Source organism: Heliconius melpomene, chromosome 7 (assembly GCF_056956725.1).
Source record: "Heliconius melpomene rosina isolate 202511_hmr_F chromosome 7, ASM5695672v1, whole genome shotgun sequence".
Lineage (NCBI taxonomy): Eukaryota > Metazoa > Arthropoda > Insecta > Lepidoptera > Nymphalidae > Heliconius > Heliconius melpomene.
The window spans coordinates 3,536,785-3,560,997 of record NC_140395.1 but is presented as its reverse complement, the minus strand read 5'-3'; the positions used below and the strand labels follow the sequence as shown (position 1 = coordinate 3,560,997).

Here is a 24,213-nt window from a genome sequence, read left to right as displayed (position 1 = left end):
ACAGTGCAGTAATGCATAATATTTACTGTTATATATACACATATACTGGAAGCCGTCTGAGTGTGGACGCGTCGGTTGTGGGTTCGATTTCCTCTCGAAAGAATGAGTTATTTTCGTCGCTCTGGCAAATAACAGGACGTCCCGAAAATTTGGCGGAAGGGGTGCCTTAAAACTAGGTACCCTCTGCCAATCTTGTTTTAAGAAGGATATGGCTTGAAGCTAATTAAAAAAAAACACAGAAAGTTGATAAAGAAAATATCTCTAGATACGCCAATGAATATGGATTCTTTTAGACAATTATTTATTTAAAATGAGTTTGTATCTGTCTTTCATCTTTACAAAATAGGTTTTGCATACGTATTGAAGGAGACGTTCTTATGTTTCCGCCGAAATTTCGAGACATAACATGTTGAGAAGCGGATTTCAACGCCGCGCTTTGCCTTGTCACCAGAGCGAAGAAATGAAAATGTAAAATAATTCGTCCCCCTGAGAGGGAATCGGGAATTTTAACATTCAAGTAATAGGTATATAAATAGACGTCTTTATAATACGTTCGTGCCTAACTACTTATTCTGTTTTAGCTCGAGAGCTTTTTAGTTCTCGTGAAATACTGAGTTACTGTTTTAACCTGGATGCTAAATTATATTATTAAAAATGCAACTTCATGGTGTATCCCACATATAGCGAGGCAGGCAGAGAGAACAAAATGTTTAGACACTTCATTCCCCACGTATCGCCCAATTTTCGAGACATTGAATGTTGTCTATAAGAGCGAAAATTGTAAGTAGGTAGGTATATGTCCTCCAATTTTTATTTAATTCACAGGGTGTTAGTGATAAACAATTTTTTTAACATTTTTTAACTCTCATACTATATCCCGTTTATACAGGATCTTACTTCCGTTCCCCACTTTCAGCCGAATTCTGGACGCATTGCGTATTGTGGCCAAACTCTACTCAATTCACTTTGTCTTGTTACCATAGCGAGGAAATGAAAATATTAAATATTTTATTTTCTAGAGCGGGAATCGAATTCACAACCTGTCGTGTTTATAGTTGCTTGTGCCCCTGCACCACGACTGGCCTCTCTAAATAATTTAGGGTACAATTAATAAATTTAGGGTAAAAACTAACTAAACCAAATAACTTAGAACTAATTACACCAAATGATATGCTAATAAAATGCAAAATAACCAAATATTATTCAAACAGTTAAATTTAACTGAAAAAATTAACGGTTTAACGTTAAAGTTAATTAACTAACTATCAAAGAAGGCCGCAAGACGCATGCCTCACACAGTTATGTTGAATAAATACAAGGAATTTCATCATTATTAGCTCAGCATTTCTATTGATTGCTACATAATTAACTTCTAGCGAATTTTACTCGGTCTTATAAAGAAATGTTCACGCTATATGAATTTATGTTATGTAAGTATATACTAACTTTTATATGCAGCTTCGGCCTCGTAGTCAATTTATAATATAGTTTAAATAGGTATATAGTCTTCCTCCATAAATGGACTATCCAATACATAATTAATTTTTCACTTCGAAACACTTGTTTCTGAGATTTACTCGTTCAACCAAACAAACTGTTTAGCTTAATATTATTAAACTACTATACTATAGTAGAGTACAGATATCCCGCATACAGCAGAAAATATGAGGAGAATTTGGTGTTAAGACCAATTAATATCTGTTAAACTATGAAAGGGGTGGAATACAACACCATATTTTATTTATCTTACCTTATGAGGGCCAGGAAGCTTAAAGTTCCTTGGGGTTCCTCTTAAAGGTGCTTGGGGAAAGGATTGTCTTAACACTAGGTTCCCTCGGTCTACCCTGCTATATGAGGGATACAGCGTAAAGTTAAAAAAATTAAGTAACCAATTTAACGTAAATATTCTTGTTATTATATTAAATACACTTTAATATAATTACAAGAATATTCACATAACTATTACTTATGAAGAAACGACAAAATAAATCTATAAACCAATATGGCCGTTCATTTAAAGATAATAAAGCGATAAACGTCAAAATGATTTAATTTATTACAAGCCTAGTTTATTAGCATACCTAATAGTTTATTATTTTGTGTTTTCTGTGAGATTTCTTGTATTTTTTGCGCTTCACGCTGTATCCCGCACAAGGCGGGGTAGGCAGAGGGAACCTGGGAACCTAGCGCAATTCAACAAACAACATGTGTCTTGAAACTAGGCTACATTCCCCAAAGACCAAACACAAGAAAGTGTTTAAAAAAATAAGTAAATATTATTAAACTGTTGATTTTTATATTTCCAGATGTAAATTTTTCGCTTTTTTTCCACTTTATTTATAACCGGAAACGCATCGGCTACCACCCTTTGATCCTTAATAGACTATAAATACTTCTTAATTGCTCATTTTATTTATTATCTGTAATCAATAATTATTTTGATTGAATTTCTGAGTTATTTCAATGTAATAAGGCTTATAATGGCTTGAATAATGTTTCATAAGATATAAAGAGGTAATAACTTCTAATAATTAACCATAATTGCGTACTTACGAAGTATTTGACTGTAAGTAGTAGTGGATTCGATTTCCAGTCTGGTCAATGTTTATAATTGTTAAATATTTTTATTTTAAGGCCATAATAAATATAGCACCCAATAAATCTTTTCATTTCTTCTCTCTGATTGTCTATCAGAACGGCGTTGGGTTTCGCAAATGAACTCTTGGCTCCCTCTGTCAAAATTGTGAATGTATTTTCATTTTGCTTTGATTAATTAATAAAAAAAGGAATATAGAAAATTACTCCGTACTGTCAATATTTTGTAACTTATTACACTTTAAAAAATTGTTACACGAAATAAAATCTTTAAAACTAAAATAAATCTTATTACAATTGTTATAAAGTACTAAGTTGCTATTTTAAGTAGGTAAAATTCCCTTTTACTTTTTTTTAACGAATTAAAACAGCCCTTAAAATTAACTTCTTAAAATTCAAATTCAAATAAATTTCTAACTACCCTCTATCTTTCATACTTAGTTAATGATTGGTACTAATCATTATACTTAACATTTATTTATTAAGTCAATTAACGTAAAATAAACTTAATATATATGAGAAAAAGATACATTTTAAGTTAACACAATTTTGATTATAGCAGAAATGTCTTCATTAGGCATCGTTGGTGGCATCTTATACAGCTGCTCGAAGAATTTAAGACTTATATGATTATTACAATATAGATAAGTTTTATCGTTAATTACGAATAGAAAATGTTCAATAACACGCAGTAAGTGAAAAACGGAGTGTCATGACACTAGGTTCCCTCTACTTACCGTGCCACTATGAATACTTATTTAAAAAGTACTTCTGTTATTGATTTACTGACAGACAAGGCACAGACGAAACTGCTCGTCTTAGAAAATTGAAATTTACTATTTAGGCAGGTTAGGGAGTGTACATTTTCCATTTTACGTCTTCGTATCGAATAAAACGAGAAAAAAAAGAGAAACAGATAAATTTTTTAGCTGTACAATATTTTATATTAAGGAAATATGATATTTAAACATTTTAAAATACAATTTTTGTTTAATTCAATAAATGAAACAGATCATTAAATTATTAAAAATAATTAAATTATTATTATACTATATGACTTTAATATACTCTTCCCCGCGAGCTCGCTAAATGAGGAACAGAGTGTCTTAACACTAGGTTTCCATGTTCTGTCTGCCTTGGAAGATAGTGTGAAGTTAAAAAAAATATAAACATTTTTCTCTGATTTCCACATGAATTCACGTCACGGAATTAATAGAGCAGAGAAAATAAAAAAAATGTACCTCCTAAATGCATATCGAACCGACAACCATCGTGTATGCCCCCCAATGATATCTTTTATTCAGTTTTCCCTCAGTATGTCCACTTTGCCCCACGTCACTCCGGACCTCCCACGAGCACGCTAATTAAGCCATTATTATACCGCTTGCATTTCAAATGTAATAATTCGATAAGTTATCTCCATTCTATACTAATTGTTGATTTTGGTTTTGTTTCGCTTTTTTACCGTAATATATTTAATTTAATTTAGTATTATAAATGTTAAAGTTTGTAATGATTGTTGTTTGTTCAACTTTCACCCAAAAACTGTTGAACGAATTTAGATGAAACTTTATAGTAATATTGCTTATAAGGTGGTTAATTAATTAAAACCTTAATAAAAATTATTACCATATAAGATAACTTTATTTAAATACTTATTGAACAATTATTGATAATGTTTTCTGTTTTGTTTCAGGACGAAGTAAGTACGGGACGCGCTCACGGAATGACTGTGAGAAACAATGAATTAATAACATATTTAATTTATTTAAAAAAAAACATACGACTGTCAGGGACTGACAGAATGTTATGGGAAATTAGTGTGTGGAATCTCTTTCTCTATTTTTATTCCGAAAATTCATAATACAAGTAAAATAATATGTTTATGTATAGTAATTTATTTGCATGTTTTTTTAGCTTAAGCCTACATTACGCACATAACAGGATAGGCAGAGGAACCGAACGGAGTTTCTTGACACTAGTTAAGACACAAACGGGGTACGGGTGTTCCCTACATACCGATCTTCATACAATCTTGGAGATTTGTTACCAAAGCGGCGAAATGAAAATAATTAATTCACTCGAGTGATAATCGACAACACTGATTTTACAGTCAGTTAGAGATGCTTCTATGCTACGAAAGGTCCTTTCATACTAATTAAACATATTATATGTATATTTATTTTATGTGAAATATTATTTATGAGTTATAATCCTCATTTATTACAAAAAACATTCATATACATACATATAAAAATATATTTGTTTGTCTGGATGTATTGAAAAATAATAACCAAGCTTTTTTTAAAACCAGTGTATTTAATATAACAACAACGAAGACATGATTCTTTTTTTTTCTTTAAAGAAACGAAACTAAATATGTGAATATATACAGAAAGACTATTTACAAACTTTGATTGCTTCTTATTGTAAACTTTTGCAAAAAAAGATTTAAAAATGCTTGGTTTTCGACTTTTTATTTACTAGTTGGTGCCTATTTTACCTCACAAAATTTAATATTCAGCTTGATGTTTTTTTATGTGTGTGTAAAGTAATTAATATGTTTTTATTTTATACTACATACTTTTTAAATTCTAACTTATTTAATATAACATTTTTTTTAGCTTCACGCTCTATCCCGCACGTATTAGAGTCGGTAGAGGGAATTTAGGGTTAAAAATTGCATTCTCATTTTCTGTCAAATGTTCGATACTTTGAGTGTTTAGTGGTAAAGCTCAACGCCGCGTTTTGTTTCGTTACCAGAGTGGGAAAATGAAAGTAACTTATTCACCCGAGTTGTAATCGAACCCCCAACCGTCATGTTTACAATCAGAGGTTGTGCTTTTGCGCGACGTCGGCCTTAACTAGATTAATTTTTTAAAACTTTGATATAAATACAAAAATATTATATTATCTCATCACATATTTTTAGTTTAATCTTCACATATAATTTTAAACATGAATTCATTGAAATATCAAAAGTTTTGCCGATCCTGCTATGATCGGAATACAGTGTGAAGTTAAAAAATAATAAAAATATAAAAAAAAATGTATTTACCAGGACTTGAATCTTAAACACTTACTAATATAATCATTTATCATTTAATTATAACATCGTATGAATGACACTTAAAAAAAAAGTTATAAAAAGATTTTAAAAATATTTTTTGTGACCCAATGGAGCGTGACTTAGAAAAAAAGATATAAAATTAAGCACCTATAATAGATTTAAGAAACGTCACCTAAAAAGTGTGAGGCCATCGACCCCGTAATCAATCATCAGGGTAAAGGAAGGAATTTTAAAAGGTTAGAAGTAAAGTAGTTAAATGGTTAAAATCTTTTAGCTTTTACGTGAAGATAGTCGGGAGTTCGAATTTCTTAAGAACACATTAAAAAAAGTTGTAGGTAATTGTGAAATACATAAGAAAAAGTTTAGAAATTAGACATAAATACCAGAGTATAATAGTGGATAGTTACAGTAGGATTGCCATGGTCATGTCATGTCATGGCCTTTCTGAAGCTAGCTGCAGATGGCTGCTCCAATTATATTTAGAAAGTTTTCTTTTATTTGAATGTTTTCTTCCCGAGCGCCGGTAAACAATTCGGTAATATTTGGACAGTCTAACTTCAGGACGACTTGTTGACCGTACAATAAAGTTTAAAAGTAAAATAAAATGTAAAGAGACCGTAATGGCGCAGTTGGACAGCCTCTCAATGTTAATGTGATGGTTGTAAGTTCGTCTCCCAGTCTTGGGAAGGGGAATTGTTATGTTTAAATGATTTTCGCTCTCAGTATTCATATGATCACATTTCATTAGGGCTAAAAAAAACAAAAAGTTAATATTAAATAGATTTTTTAATTTTTTGCATGTGTTTGTTTGTTTTGTGTTATCATTATTTTGTGTATTTTCCATTTTGTGTGCGTTATATTTTTTAATTTCAGGTAAATATTCGGAGTACCCGTGAGGCGGTCGGTGCAATATTTTGACCAATTTTAAAATGACACAGTAATGTATGAATTGGTTAAGATATTGCATCGTCCGCTTGACGGGAATGCCTACGGACTACTTTGCATCTGTTTTTGTGTGCTTTTTGTGTATTTTGTGTTTTTGTGTGTGTTTAAACTGATTCTTTGTGGATTGTTTTATTTTTTGTGTGTATTTTTAACCGACTTCTGTAAGAAGTTATCAATTCAACTGTATTTTTGGTTTGATAACTTTGTGTAAAATACATCCAGACAAATTTATGATATATTTTTCTTTTATTTTTTTTAGATATTAACTCTAATTTTAACCAAACTTTAATTAATAAATATATATATATTTATTATAATATTATTTATTTTATATACACTGCATAAAAAATAAATATTTTAGGTTAAAACATTAATGAAATAATTTGTATAATTTTCTTGACATAATCAAAATTAGATAATGTTTCTGATTGTCTCATTTAGGAGACTGAAAACTGATAAGTAGGTATTCCTTCGTTTAATAACCTTTAAATGAAAAAAATGTAAAATGATACTTCAACAAACTGCTTCTATCATCGTAGACCAACTAACACCCGATACAAACATTCTTTATTAGCTTTCTTTCTTAAATTAATAAATATTCTTTTTTATAGTAAGGAAAGTCTTTTTTAAAACTTTGTTTCGATCTTAGGTCCTCGCACCAGAAGACCTAAAAAGCCACCAGGAGATGGTGGTTCGGCAGACGAGAAAAGACCTAGAACTGCATTTTCTGGCCCTCAACTAGCTAGATTAAAGGTTTGTAGATAATTTTGTATCTTTTTTGTTTTTATTCAAATTATTAAGTTTGTAAAGGCTCTTATAACTTACTATCTAAATATACATATATGACATTTACCGCTTTCTGCATATTTTAATTTAAATTTTAGGTGGTCCAAAAAATCCAAAAGTATTTCTTTATATTTTTTGCTCACGTCTTCTTCCAAATGACAATCTAAAATATTTTGATTTCTTATGAAATATTTTTCCTAAAATCACAAATTTTGTCAACAGCACGAATTCGCAGAAAATCGATATCTAACAGAAAGAAGAAGACAATCTCTGGCGGCGGAACTAGGTCTGGCTGAAGCCCAAATAAAAATATGGTTTCAGAATAAACGGGCAAAGATCAAAAAGGCATCTGGACAAAGAAACCCATTGGCCTTACAACTTATGGCCCAAGGCCTTTACAATCACAGTACAATACCCTTGACAAAGGAAGAAGAAGAACTAGAAATGAAAGCAAGAGAAAGAGAACAGAGTCGACAGTAAAGTGCGTACTTAGTTTGTTCGTTTGTTTGTTTGACTGATATCTGAGAGGTGAAGTGAAGTTGAAGTCGTTTTGTATAGTAATGAAACTTATTTTAGATTTTAAATTTAATAAAATTTATTTTGGATATAATTATCTTATATATTACAAAAAGTTAAATTACCTTATATATTATAAAAATACAATAAATCTGTAAACATCACCTCTCAGTATATTATAAGACAAACTAACACAATTTAAAAAGTATCTAGATTCTAGAGTAGTTGGAAATTCAGGTCTATATCTAGATATTAGTCCAACATAAAAACTAAATGGTAGATTGTAGGCAAATTCTACAAAACAATATAATACAATTGTGGTTATACAATTATATATTCATGACAATTCTAGATCATATTTTAAGGAGGCTATTATACTTAATGTATTAAAAACGAAAATAAAAGAAAAAAAAACATCATTTGACAGATCTGACGTTTGACAAATATTAAACTTTTTTTTTAAATTATATAATTTGTGATGTTCATGCTGTACATATGACTAATTAAAAAGTTTGATCAATATTTGTACATTAAAAAAAATATGTAATATATATATGGTCAATAAATTGCTTATTTTATTCGTATATTTTTACAAAAATACTTGTTTTATATGCATAAGATAAAGGACTCAATACTCAAAATTTATATATTATATAAGATATGCACAAATAACTGAAGAAATAAATTTTCTACTGAAATATTTTAATATTATCTTTTCTAAAACAATTATTATTTATAAAATAACATCGGTTAAAAACTAAAATTATCCTTGTCCTTAACTAAAATTATTTTAAATTTTTTAAAGTTTAAAATTGAGTCCTATTTCTTATAAATGGATGAAATATGACAAAAAATTAAAATCATTAAAAATATGCATTGATTGCTGCTAGTGATAACGACATCAATAAGATATTATAATGACAAAATTATAACTTTATAATACCGTATTAATCAGATATTTTATGTAAATATGTATTATTTTTTACATTCATTGTCTTTTATTGTTATATCATCACTTTGCAATCTTGTCATCATTAAAATTTTAAAAAATAATATAAATAAATAATAAGTAATTCATTATTTTCATTGTCTTGGCAAGTGTTTGTCATGAAATGATTATGGGTTTAATTACATTTTGTGTTACACTTTACGAATACAGAGTGAATTGTCGCTAAACTCTTTTCAAGGAGAGATGGAATTATTATAAAAAAATAACGCATTTCATTTGTAAAATAACAATTTTTATATGTAAATATTTAATTAATCAGTTCTAATGATAATTATTTTTAAGTTATTTATTGTGCAATTTAGCAGTATTAGTTGGAAAGACGTATTGACAGTATTTTTAAGTGTCATGTTTTTCTTTTCTTCTTTTTTTAATTAACCTGATACAAATAAATCAATTTTATGTGAACTTAAAAATATTGTCGATATATGAAATTAAGTAGCGATTTATAAAAAAAGTATTAAAAACAAATTACAAAATGAGCTTTTTTTTTGTTTTATTTTTTCTATATACATATATATTTTAAAAGTAAGTATTTAAGTATTTAAAAAGTCATCTTAATAAAATTGTAGTTAAATTTAAATTGAAAACAGCAACTATTGACTAAGCTCAGCAGCTTAGTCAATAGTTGCTGTACTCAGTAGAACTTCTGTCCTAGCCAGTGTACGGTGGTAGAGACATGTTCACGATGAATTCATTAAAGATATTTTAACTTTACACTTCTTAAACTATATAATAATTGTGACTCTCTCTTTAGCAGAATTATAATGCTTTATAAATACCTACATCGGAAAAAATAAGTGGCCAGTCGTGGCGCGTGGCGTGAAATAAATATTTAATATTTTCATATTCATGTCCTGGTAACGAGGCAACCAGAATACGAAAACGAAGTTCGGTTCGTTCCAGTTTAGTTCGTCCAGCGTTCATTTGCACCATTTAAAACGTAATGCCTCAAGTAGGGAATTGAACTGTCATAGTGGGAACGGAGTGTCTTAACACTAGGATCCCTCTGCTTACTCTACTATATATCAGATACAGATTGAAGCTTAAAAAATAATATACAATAAGTGTCAAGTTATAAAAATAATAATCAAAATTATAATATTTCACTAACGTTTGATAGTTTTTATAAAGACAGAGTGGCTTACCACTATATTATCCTCTGTAAGTTTCAAAAGCATCGAACTCGCGACCCTTTAAAATGTAATACACAAAATTCAAATTACATTCCTACCCCTTGTTTTAGAGGGGTGTGGACAATTTTATTTGAAATTTTCGGTATTTTTTATTGAAATTCTTGCGGCGGCGTGACGAATCGGGTTTTATCAATGTTTTTAAAAGGGTGCCCCTTGAACTTTATTAAAGATTGCCATTGAGAGGGGCGAGAAAACACTTGCAATGGGTGAATTGAGTTTGTTTTTAGTTTTAATTAGGATTTGAACCTGTGACCTTAGCGGTGAATGAAATAAGAAAATGTTAGTAAAACTCCTATACAATTTGTTTTTACATATTCTATTATTTTTTTGTAATTATTATTATAATTTTTATCGAACCGATATGGTAAATTATAGCAATGAAAAAATATATGTCAATATCGATTTAAATATTAAAATTTAGCTCAATTTCTTATAAGAAATTGGCAAGATACTAGTATCTCAACTTGACATTGTTTAATTTTTGTTTTCAATGTATAGTTACGTAATAAATGATGTAAGTAGTTAGTTGCAGTGCATTTCAATTTCCTATCAGCATCACGCTGTATTCCTCACAAAGCAGGGTAGACAAAGGGAACCTTGTGTTAAGACAATCCGTTCCCCGCGCTATCCCTCGACACCCGAGCGAAGAAAATGGAATTATACATTTAAATAAATATTTTCCTCGAGTGGGAAACGAACCCATAACCAGTCGCTTTTACTGCGCCACGACTGGCTTTTCAATAGAGCTAAAAACTAAGTCTATTAACTTTTAAATAGACATTCATTTTATTTGTCATTACAATCAGGTGGCGTTAAGTTCCACCAAACATTAACGTCCATTAGAACTAGCAACTAGCAGTTAACGTTGTAATTATTTAATACACAAAAAAAGGCTATCTTTCGAAGTTAGTTTAGCGAAGTTGAAGCGATACCAGATGGTAAGAGATAATGCGGCGTTAAGTTCCATTATAATTCAATTTCCAATAGTACTAGAAAATAATAATTCTAATTCACATTGCTTATTTTTTTAGTCTTTCGATTGAAATATAAAGATATCTATGTTAACGGCGTTAAGTTCCAAACACACAGTGCCTCAGTTACGGGCGAAAAGCAGCAAGGATATGAGAATAGGAGTTAAGTGAAACAGAAACTCAATTTAACAATTGGAATGGCATCGCGAATCGATCCAACGAAATTGCCAGTAAGAAAAAAACAGTTAATTTAAGCTGTAGGGCGTTAGAAATACCTCTTGTAAGGGTTGGTTTATATAGCTTTGGAGGAAATAAGGTTTTATATATCCCGCATATAGTAGTGTAGGCAGAGGTAAATTAATATTAAGACATTCCGTTCCCTTCATGGCACTCAATTGAGACATTGCGTGTTGAGTGACCGGATAGAACGCCGCATATTGTCTTGTTAGCAGAGCGAGTAAAATGAAAATATTAAACATTCCATTCCCCCAAGTGGGAATTGAACCCACAGTTTATAGTCACACGCAGTGCCGCTGAGCCATAGCGGCCTGAAGGAAAGTTAGAGTAGTAATTAATATAGAAAACGGGAGGACCGATAATTGGTGAACGGAATATCTTCCCACTAGTTAACCCTGTTAGGGGTACAACTCGACGTAAAAAAACAAAATGAAAAGAAATAAACTAGTATAATATATAGTAAGATCAATAGTTTTTGTTTCCATTTTAAGAATTTTAAAGAGGCGGAGGACCTAATGTCAAGAAAGAGTTTTCCCGATTTCCACTGTACCTACCTATGCAAGACCATGAGCATTGATTATCGGAACTTAACGCCGTGTTAAGTATTACCAGAGCGGTTGACAAACACAATCGCATTTATAGCTAAAATTGTCTAATTATATAAAACACGACATGTAAACCTGTTCAGAGATTCCCTTAACATTCCTCGACGGGAGTGGCCCCGTCTACACTCTATATTCCATAAGGGTTCTACGGGAGTAAAAAACGAGATTTTTCAATGGGTTTCTTATTTAACATGTTGATAGAGGTACAAGGTTCAAATCCAATCCATACTGATGCTAAAGTTGTTAAAAGTGTTTTGACGATGTGCTAAACTCAGGATTATTTTGTGTAAGGTGTCTTATTTAATTTTTCAGGCTTAAATTTTTGCTAGCAAGTTCCCGCTGCCCACAGTGCTGTTTGCGTGATACAGCGTGAAGCTAACTTAAAAACGTTATCAGAATTTAAAAAGTAAGAAAAGAAAAGATAAACATCCTCACCGTTCACCGATCGGTACTTATTGCCTTTACAGTTAAGATTTATATCAACAAGTTAAAGCAAGCCCTAATCAACATTTATATAACGCAATTTAAATGAAACCTAGGTTTAATTAAAGTAAGCTAATTAAGAAAAAGCACTCTTCAAGATTGAACTTTTATATTATTACTAGCGGCCCGCCCGCGGCTTCGCCTGCATGAACTACGTTACTATTAATTTCTGTCTCCATGAGTACCTACGTCCTATAAGTGACGTCCATGCAAAATTTGAGACTCCTAGCATTTGTAGTAACGAAGTTTCATACAAACTTTCAACCCCAAAAACAACCCCTTAGAAGTCGAATATTGCAAATTCCCGTCTTAGCGAGCACCTACGTCCTATAAGTAACTCCTGTGCAAAATTTCAAATTCTTAACACTTGTAGTTTCTGAGATTTCGTGATGAGTGAGTGACCTTTCGATTTTATATATATAGATCAAACCTATGTGGCCGTAGTGGCGCAGTGGAGAAAGCGTGCGACTGTAAATGCGTTAGTTGTGGATTCAATTCCCAAACGGAACGGTATGTCTTAATACTGAGGTTCTAGGATCCCTCTGCCTGTCCTGTTATGTGCGTGAAGGTTAAATATTATTTACATTGTGTAAAATATGAAGAAATATATTGTTGGTACACGTAACTTAACACTGCAAAACAACACAGACTTAGCCAAATTATACTGAAATAAATTAAAAGTTGATCATTGTAATAAAAAAAATAAAGACAATATTAATTAAAAATTTTATTACTATTAATACAAACATGAAAAAGAATTTCTTTTATAATAAAAGAATAATAACAAGGAATTTCTTAAAGAAATTCGTACTGAAAGCAGCAACCACCAACCACAAACCATCGTTCTTGTAACAACTGATCCAGCGGCATACACATTGATAATACGACGATCATTTATTATAGTTAGAATGACTAATAATTCAAAGTAAAGTTGAGCTTTCCACTCAAACAAAATGTATGGAATCAGGGGCCAATACTGAACGGTCGTTTTACAGAGATCGCTTCGTGGGTGGTCAACCATTTTTATTCCGTCAAAAGATCATTCACCTTACGCACCTGTAGTTAGCTTTTTTATATATGAAATAGTATTTTTACAGATGTGTTAATGTAAATATAATATATAAAATATTATTGACATTACTTGAATGTCAATCCGGTGGTTGTGAGTTCGATTCACTCTCGCATTTCAGTTGATTTGTGTCATTTTCCTGATGGTAGACAAAGTGCGGCGTTGAGTTCCACTACTCAATGTTATGTCTTGAAAATTGAACGTTCAACGGAGTGTTGTAACACTAGGTTAATATAAAAAAAGAGAAGAAAATATTTAGCATTCTATGGGTTGGAGGCAGGAGGCCTGTGGCTTCCAATACAAGTGTCGATTTTTGGTTTTTTTAACATTAGGTTAATGCTGTAAGCCCTATCAGAGGTTACAGCAAAATCGGGTGGGTAGAGAAGGGGGTGCTGTCCCTGACAGGCCTGTCAGGGACAGGCTGGATGAAAGGGGTGTAGGTACAAAATAAGTGGAGATTTAAGAGGCCCCCTTTAAATACCTATTAACGCTCATTTTAAGTTTCCGGATAAAATAGTTTTATTTAAAATGTATAAAAAATGGCAAAACGTGAAGCAAACCTTATTAACACTGGGTTCCCTCAGTACCGTACCTACTGTACTTATTTGGGATAACACAGTATAAAAAATTGGAGGATATTATTGAATAAGCAGGGTATGCAGAGGGAACCTAGGGTTAAGACATTGCTCCCCACGCTCTACCCAATTTTCAAAATTAGTTTCGTTATAAAAACGAAGAAATGAAAATAATTCATTGCCTCGAGTAGGAATGGAACTCACAACCATTGAGCTTACAAACACACTACCTATCTAATAAATCAATAATTTTCACACTTTAAATTCCAATGTGCAGACATCTCTTTTCTACAGAACCAGTAAAGAAATAAACAAATTTTAATAATGGCGCCATGTCAATATAGAAACTATAATAGAAAAGAACGATATTATAATTTTAATCTTACAACTTTTGTTTTAAAATCCATTTTCCTTTGTCGTTCTTTTGTTTTGAACTATAAATAATTATAATTAGTTAAAAGCTATCGATCGCGATCAATACGTAATACGTTTTTGTAAATAGCTCACGCGCGTGTAGGGTTGTCAACTCTGCTATATGATTAGACATGAGCGATAAAAGTGGAGAGCCGTGGCGACCCCAGAATAGTTTACTGCCCACTTCAGAATTAGTACTAACAAAAAGCTTAGCCAGAAAAAAAAAAATACGAAAAGATCATTTCAAGCAAGCTGTAGCCAAGACGCGACCGCCTATAAAATATCTCTAGATCTACTTTGATTATTACTAGGTTCCCTTAGCCTACCGTACTGTTTCTGTTATAACATGTTGTGAAACGGCGATGAATTTCGCTACTTAACAACCAACAATGTCTGAAAAAGTGGGTGTAATAGTAGGGAACGGGCAGTTTCGGCACTAGGTTCTCTCTGCCTAATAATAATTTCAGCTTTACATTTCTACGCATGAGAAAAACAAACTTGATATACAATCAAATAATATACAAATAAATAGAAACAAAATGATCCTATAATAGCTCTACTTTTCCTGAAGTAGGAAACCTTAAAAATCATACTTATTTTTATTAAACCAAAATGTAACATAATAAAACGTAGCTTTGAACTACGTCATTCAAGACACCATGTCTCAATATCTCGAAAATTGGGCGATACGAAGTGTCTTATCACTAAATCCCCTCTGCCTAACCAACTATATGCGAAATACAGTAAGAAGTTAAAAAGACCAAATTAAATTAATAAAATAAAAACTTACCACAGGCAACCCTACTCAGAGAGAGAGCGTCCGCGCAATCTATCAACGGCACACATAACAAGCAAACAAAAACAAACACCAGCGCCGCGTGGGTGGTCGCGGTGGTGGTGCTCGCGAATATATCAATTTACAATTTTGATCATTATAATATGGCCAATTGTGGTATGTGGAAACTGAATAGCGAACTGAACGCGGCGTTGCTAGCTTTTTTTTTATCAGCGTGTAACTGTATCCAGTAGGGAAGGCAGGTTCCCCATTTTCCGCTGAATTTTGGAAGTATTACGTTATTAATAGGAGGGTGAAGAAATGAAAATATACATTTGAATAAATATTTCATGCAGGTATAGTAGATTATTACATGATATAACAGCCCATATCATAATATATAGCTATAGCCCATAGCCTTCCTTTATAAGTGGATTATCCAATACGAAAAGATTATTTCAATTGAAATCGATAGTTCCTGAGATTAGCGCGTTTGGCATCGCATATGGCAGTGTAGATCGAGAAAACTTAGTGTCAAGACACTAATTTCCACACGTGCCGCCCGATTTTCCAGACAATGAGTGTTGAGTGACGGTAGGTACTTAATGTCGACGTTTACAGTTACACTCAGTCAAAAACTCTGTAAAAACTATTGACAAATGTAATTATAGTTAAAAAGTAATTTTTAAACATCGTCTAAAAAAATTGGCACCATATAAATTAATCATAAAGAACCGTATCAAAATCGTCTCAACAATTTTTGCTTAACGCCACAGTATGGAGGAATTGATTAAAATTTAATTACTTTTAACGTGATTGACGTGAAAATTTCAGTTCAGTTGTTTTTCTTTTCTTAATAAAAAGGAAAATGTTTCTCATTTGTTTGTATGTAAAAAAAAACTAGGGTCGCAAACACGGCTTCATCCGCTTAACTGTATAGAGTCAAGACACTCGTTTTCCGCTTTCCGCCCAAATTCGAGACATTGGTTTCTAACATTTTCCTATTCTGTCATTTTCTACCGTACAATCTCGTTCCATACAATGTGAATTGGCGAAGTGATTCATGCTTAACTAGCACGTTACGAGCTCCCTAATCAAAAAACAGACATTGCATATAGATTTGCGGAATTCAACGCCGCGTAAAATTCCCCGACCAGTATTACAACCCAATTACAAGTTAAAAGTCCAATTGCGTCCAAATACACATATGTTTTAGTTCTAGTGACCTTTATATACCTACTTATATAAGCTGTCACGACACCTGTCAAAATGAGACATCTGTCAAACTATCTCAGTAATTGATCTAACACAGATACAATCTATGGCTATTCAACGATAGTTGTTCTGTATAGATACTGATGAGCTTATTTAGATCATAACTTTTAGTAGTTTCACGCATTTCCTGCATAATTCCGCTGAGACATTGGCTTCTTACATTTGTATTGTTGCCAGAACGAGGAAATGACAGTAATTTATTTCTCCGAGTGTTTCTCTTTCTAATTCTCTTTCTAATTTCTCTTACACATTAGCAACTCCCTTTGTCGAGACTCGAACCCACGATATCAATACGATTTCTACGAATTATCATTATTATTTTTATTTCCATGCTGTATCCCGTATTTACTAGGGTAGGACGAGGGAACCTAGAATAAAAAGAATCTGTTCCCCTCATCGTCCAATTTTCGGACATTGAATGGTGAGTAGCGAAACTCAATGCCACTTGTCTTGGGTGCAGAATGAAAATCCCACTATCGCGATTGTCGCATAACACAATTCTACGGATATGAACCCACAACCTATAAGTCAAATTAGTTTTGACAACTGAACCACAAGGGCGTGTTAATTAAAACACATACACAGTATCAAATGACCAAATTAAAAATTCTCATACATTATAAGCGACTAAATCAAAATGCGATCTGACAAAATCACTTTGAGACCGTAAAGCGGAATGACCTTAGATCATTGATCGTCATCGATTAAAAAGTTAAGAAAAAAAATAATATTTTTTTTATTAGCTCAGTGTGTGTGTGTTTTTTTTTATAAATATTTTGACAGATTACAGTGTTTGTCAATGAAATCTTTATTAACAGAACGTCCCAGGTTTGATTTAGTTTCAGTTATTATTTACGATAGAGTCTTTTTATTCTTTTGTATCTGTATCGTTTTATGAGATACATTTTTTTTTTATATAGTCAATAGCAATTTTGTGCTTTTGCGTTGCGTCGTTGCGTGGAGTACGCTAGGCTAGGTGCGCACTCTCTGTCCATCTTTTTTATTTCTTTTGTCTTCTCCTCCTTTTATGGGTAGGCTTCCCGAGTGGGGACTCGACCTGCAGATGTAGGCCGTCCAGACTACCCATTAAAAGCTTACATTGCATTACAAGCTTGTCCATAGGCGTATCCAGAGACATTTTTTGGGGGGCTGTACTTTTAGCTTAGAGCAGATATCTTCGTGTAAAGGTTTTTTTTTTATTTTTAGGATTTTTTTGTTACAAAATTATTCGGGGTAAGCAAGAGATTATTCTGGGGTGAGCATGGCCCACCCAGCCTCCCTAATGCCTACGCCTATGACGGTGCTACTCTTCGGTCGCCACAGGCCGTGAATACGGGAGCCGAGGAATTCTTCTGTAACCCTGGCCGGTCTTCCTTTAGCAGAGAAAAAGCGAATTTTTTTAATAAGTGAAGATTACACTTGATAATGGAATGGAAGTGTACCACATGCATTTATTTTTATTACAAACAATAATAATCGAATTATATGTACTCGTATTTATTTAATAACAATAAAAATATAATTTTTCATAATAATTAAATCAGGTTTTTTGGCGGGAAAAGAAATCACAATATATGCATGTACTACGTTATAGTGCTGGACCACACACGACGCTGACGTTAGCTTATTATGGATATACCTAAATGTATATAAAATACATTGAATTTTCTTTTTGTATCCCGCATATAGAGTAGACAGAGGGTACGTAGTGTTAAGACACTCCGTTTTTTATTTTCCATCTGATTTACATTGCGTATTGAGTATTTAAAATGTTTGTCTTATTAGAGATGTGGACGTGTCCCGGATGGTAATGGAATCCATGATCGTCAGCTTTACAGGTTTCGGTAGCAAAATTAACTTGTAATTATTAATTTGTAAAAAACTGATATTTAAATTTTGTTAATTTACTTTAATGAAATGTATAGATTACAATTGTAAGAAGTTATTAAATTTTTAATTACATTTAAAAGAAAACTATTGAGTTTAAATATTTTCCTTATTTTTATTTTGTATAAAAAATTATGAAGGATAGATTATAGAATATAAAATTGTAATGTAATTGTTAGTCTTTTTTGAATATAATTTAAAAAAGATTAAAACTCAATTTAATAAATATCACCTACTTATATGTAGGTGGTAGGTACATCCACTCAACGCTACGGGAGCTATAGCTGGTTTTATTAATAACACTAATGATTGAACCCGGCGTTGTATGTGATATATTCATATATAACATGTAATAATAAAATTGTAAACGCGACGGTTGTGGGTTCGATTCCCACTTCGGGGACAGAAATATTTCATATTGTGTAGTGTTTTAACACTAGGTTTTCTCTCCTATCCTGTATATGCGGCAAACATTGTGAAGCTAGTATATATTAAAGTATAGCCATGGTTGCACAGTGATAATGTCGGACTGTAGACGCAATAGTTGCAGGTTTGATCTCCATTCAAAAACTAGATTTGTCGTCGATTATAAAATGAAAAATTCCTATAGGAATTTCAAGAAATATTACCAATTCCCAAAGAACCTATATATTTAATTTCAGCGTTCTGCACCTCATAGTTTTGGCCTATACGTTGTCTGTCTAATACTCAGGATAAAAAGAGTTTTACTGAGAGATATCATCAGAAGAGTTATCACCCGCAACTATACTATAGTATTTGTAAATAAAGCTCTTCCGTTACTTACAAGGACCTTACGATGTTTTTTCAGCCTCAAGCTGTATTCTGCATATGGTAGGATAGGCAGAGGGGACAGGTTCCCAACCTTATATTAAGACACTCCGTTTCCATTAAAACTGTCATGTTGACTGACGTAACTTAACGCCACACTTTGTCTCGTTACAAAAGCGAGGAAATGAAAAGAATAAATATTTCATTTCCTAGAGTGGGAATCGAACCCACATCATGTCGCTTTTATAGCTTTGGCGCAGGGGTAAGTTCGTACCCCTGCGCCAAGTCCGCCTCACACTTTGACGTTAATCGTAAAAAATCACTTTTACCGTTCTCTATCTATCCTGCTTTATGCGGAATGGCATAAAGCCTTAATCGTCAAATATTGTTTTTTTTTCAGCTTCTCGCTGTATCCTTCTAACAGGAGAGTTGGCAGAGGGAACTTGGGAACCTAGTGTTAAGAGGCTCCCACCCCATTAAGAAACTGCAGTTCCCCACTTCCCACCAAATTCTAGAAGCATTGCGTGATGAGTTTGTCTCGTTACCAGAACGAGGAGAATGGAAGTATTAAATATTTAATTTCCTTGAGTGGAAATCGAATCAACAACCAGTCGCGTTGACAGTCACACGCTTATGCTGCTGCACCACTACTGGCCTCAACTAGGTCTAGTTAACGTTTATTACGTTTAGTTCGGAAATGTATGAAGCAAAAGGATTTTTTTTAACATGACACTATGCCGTTACAACGGCGATTTGCTTCTTATTTAGCAGTTTTTCGTATTAATAACGTTTATTTTAATAGCTTTCCTTAACATTTTGTTTGTTTCAATACAGTCGGATCAAAAATAAAAATAAATAAATAAATGTTTTAATGAATTGACTGAAATTTTAGCTATGTAAAGCTATATATGGATATTGTCTTTAAAATGATAATGTTATTAGAACACGAAAGTAATTCAGATGAAAAAAAAAAATTGAGGCCAGTCGTGGCGCAAGAGCACAAAGTATCACTGAAAACAAAACTGAGTGTGGGTTCGATGCCCACTCGAGAAAACGAAATATTTAATATTTACATTTCTTCGCTCTGATGTGGAGGCATTAGCGGCGCTGAGTTCTGCCACTCAACACGTAATGCCTCCAGAAATCGTCTGAAAGTGGGGAAAGGAGTGTCTTAACAGTTAACACTAGGTTCCCTGTGCCTAACCAACTGTATATGGTATACAGCGTATTGCTAAATAAACGGCACGCGGGCGAAGCCGCGACCGGTTCGCTAGTTTTATATATAAACACTATTAAAACATAAACAAATAATTATCTGTAAAACATTTCTATAAAAACATTTCTATATAACAACAACACTTATCAGACATCACTCAAATTATACGACGAGGCGTTAAACCAACACCGATACTGATGATTATGTGATGTTGAATTTGTATGGATTACTATTGTGAGAATGGGTAAAGTGATTTAGTGACCTAGTGACCCAAGTCTGTGCTCTATAATTTAGTAATTAAAGCTTGTAAGTAACTCTGCAATGTCTAAAACAAAGAATAACAAAAATGTCTTTTATTCTTTTTTTACACATTGCAGAGTTCCGCCACTCGACAAGTGGCGGAACTCAACCCCGCGCTTTGTCTCGCTATTAGAGCCAGTAAATTAAAATAATTGATTACCTCGAGTAGGAATCGAACCAATTATCGTCGCGTTTACAGTCAGACGCTGTGCTAATGCTACACTACGGACTCAACGAAAGCGATTTTATAAAATACTTATAATAAAATAAAAATTAAAAAATTAAGAATCCGTTCTCCATTCAATGTCGAATAGCGAAACTTAACGCCGCGCTTTATCTTCGTCAATGTAAATAATTCATTTCTCCGAGTGGGAACCGAACCCATAACCGTCACGCTTCCAGTGAGATTAATAAATAGATAATATATTTAATAATAAATATAATTTTATAACGAAATCTCCTCCCGTATGTTTTCAATTAAAATAAGTCAAGTACAATCGTATCGAAAAATGTATTACTTGTGTAGCGCAATGTGATAGATTGATACTTGGTGTGGTGGTTTTGATACTTTGGTAATTGTTTTTTTGTAAATTTAAATTATTTATGTATTATTTGTAAATATTAAATTTATATAAACATTTTATTTAGACCACTTATTACATCTTATTGGTAAGTGTTAAAACAAGCATAAGCATTGTAATTTTTTTGATAGAAAAAAAATCGCAATGATAATATATTTTATTAAGTAAATTTAAAAAATATATTTAAAGAAATAGCTAAATTTGATAGTAAAGAATGATTTACGATTTATACCATTTTAATATTGCTTAAAATACGGCGGGGCATAAATATAAATAAAGAAAATTATTTAACAAAAACAAATGAAGAAACTGAAGTTATTTATTTATCCATTATATAAAACACAATTTCTAAGAAACATTCAATCTTGCTTATCAATCATCAACTTATCAATCATTAAAATATTAAAAACTAAAACCTAGATCTCAATTAAAACAAAAGAAAAAAAACTAAACGATCAAGACTAATAATGAGTCAAAAGAACATGAATACCGCTTCAACTTGGGTGGTCCTGGCTGTTGCTGTTTCACTCTAACGTATGACATTTAAATATATCAGTCTCGCTCGCACGTACCAAAGATTATGCAAATAAGATGCGACAATATCTATTATTGATAATTTAGATATATCAAATGGTTGTTGAATTAGATTAGAATTAAATTGTTGTAAAGTGAGTTGATAATATTTTGAAATTATTTTGTTGTGTTTATATAGTTTCTAGTGGTTGTCGTTTGATGTAAGTTGAAAATTTATTTATTTGGATAGAAAAGGATGTAGATTGTGATGTATGTGGTTGATTGACACTAGTTGATTGAAAGTGTATATAAAAGAAAGTAGCTCAGTTCTGTTCTAACAACGTGTTTCGAACGTAGGTATAACGTATTGTATGGAGATAAAAGAGAAAATTGGTTGGTAGAAAAGATATAAACCTACACAACTACAGAAAACATATAAAAAAGAGGTCCAGTAGAGGAAAGTTTAGTATATAGAATAACACATCGAAAACTAAAAACATAAAGAAGTAAAAGATGACATTTTTAGAATGCAGAAAAATAAGCTAAAAGAAATTTGTATCCGTCTGTAATTAAAAATTGTACAAGAGTTAGTTAGTTCAAAATCTAGCTTTGGGCTTTTATTATAAAGTTAAATTAAACAGAAGGCAAACATATAAAATATATTCTCCAAAGACTCATCTCAATAATTTTTATAAAACAATGCTATACATAAAAATATTCCGCCCATCACATCTACGTATTTATTCTGTGCATTTCACCTTTTATCGTTAGCCTTTTTGTGTGTCTGTTCCGTTCTCACCTATTAAACTGATATATTGGCATCTCTTTCGCACACGTGACGTCATTAGCGAATTTTTCAACACTATTATTATGAAAAATATTTGTAATAAAAGGTTTTTAATATTATTAAGAAAATACATAATGCAGATTCGATTTCCACTCGGAGTAATAATATATTGTAATTTCCTCGCTCTGGCGAGAAGATAAAGCGCAGCGTTGTGTTCCGCAACTCTGCCTACCCTGCCTACCCTGCCTACCCTGGTTTGTACGGGATACACCGTAAAGCTGAGTAAATTTAATTTAAATTCAAGTAGGTATGTATAGTAATGGTAACAAGTTCAATTCCTCCACTTAGCATTAGGTTCCCAGATACCCTCTACCTACCCCGCTATCTGCGGGATTCAGCGTGAACCAAAAAACATGTGTAGAAAGATCACGTTAGTAGGAAGTATAAGTACACACTAATTGTTACTAATTTACTAACTGTAGCATGTATGTTTTAGCTTTTAACGTTCCAAACTATTTTTAAATCGATTTTTAAATTTCACGCCATATCCTATATGCAGGGTAAGCAAAGGGAACTAGCGAGGGACGGAGTGTCTAAACACTGTCTCTCTGCCAAAACTCCTACATGCGGGATACAGCGTGCAGCTAAAGTAAAGAAAGAAATCAGTTGAAAGGGAACTAGTGATTTGATGAGTTCAAATTTTACGGTTAGATTTAGAACAAAAAAAGATTGATTGATGTAGATTCAATCCTCACAGAGGAAAATGAGTTATTTTCATTTCCTCGGTAAGGCGAAAATCCAGAAACGTAGTCTCTTAACCCTAAGTTCCCTTTGCATACCCTGCTAAATGCGGGATACAGCGTGAACCTAAAAAAAAGCGTGAAAAAGCGAGAAACCGATATAGCTTTCATCTAAACTTGTATAACAGACAGCACGTCTAATATTACAGTGAATTATTTAAAACTAAGTTATGAAAGATTTATTTGGGATACGTCATCAACACTTTTACAGTACGAGTAGATACGGTCGACGAGTATTGGCCATGCGCGTGCGCACATTTGATTTTAGGATTTTTCTTACATTTATTATTTCTATTTTCTTTTCTATAGGTATTTTGTTATATAGGTATATCGTTATTTTTGTTTCTCGAGGACGGTTATCTTTGTTTGTAGATACTAGATAAAGTGAAAGAATTTGTTTGTTACTTTCTACTAACTATTTAAATTGAAAAATATTTCACTTCTTCGAGTGGGGATCGAACCCACTACCAGTCTACCAAAACCAATCCATCTTTATTTAGCAGCTATTTATGTTATTGAAACAAAAAAGGTCGTCATGGCCCTGTGGCACAAGGGTGTGAACCACACTGAGGAATTAAAGATTTAATATTTTCATTTCCTTACTCTGGTAATGAGGCAAACCGCGGCGTTGATTACCGCCACTCACTACACAACGCCTCATGAATTTGGCGGAAAGTAGGGAAGTTCACAGCCGCTTCCTAATAGGTTCCTATGTTCCCAAGGAAAAAACAACACATTAAATCCAATATATCTAATATAATATTTTCTTTATAAAATATATTTTTTTGTATGCTTCCTTCAGATCGCAAGCATGCTCCTATT

General features: G+C 32.3%; 1 protein-coding gene across 1 annotated transcript in view; it reads left to right on the top strand.

Moving 5' to 3' along the window:
- The window catches only part of LOC146537366 (homeobox protein invected-like), a 54,104-nt gene extending 44,734 nt beyond the window's left edge, over positions 1-9,370 (top strand). The window contains exons 4-6 of the mRNA XM_085188117.1: positions 4,292-4,327; positions 7,260-7,363; positions 7,619-9,370. Of these exons, the coding sequence (XP_085044243.1) occupies positions 4,292-4,327; positions 7,260-7,363; positions 7,619-7,876 (398 nt within the window). The 3' untranslated portion in view covers positions 7,877-9,370. The remainder of the gene's footprint in view (positions 1-4,291; positions 4,328-7,259; positions 7,364-7,618) is intronic.
- Positions 9,371-24,213: the final 14,843 nt, after the last annotated feature.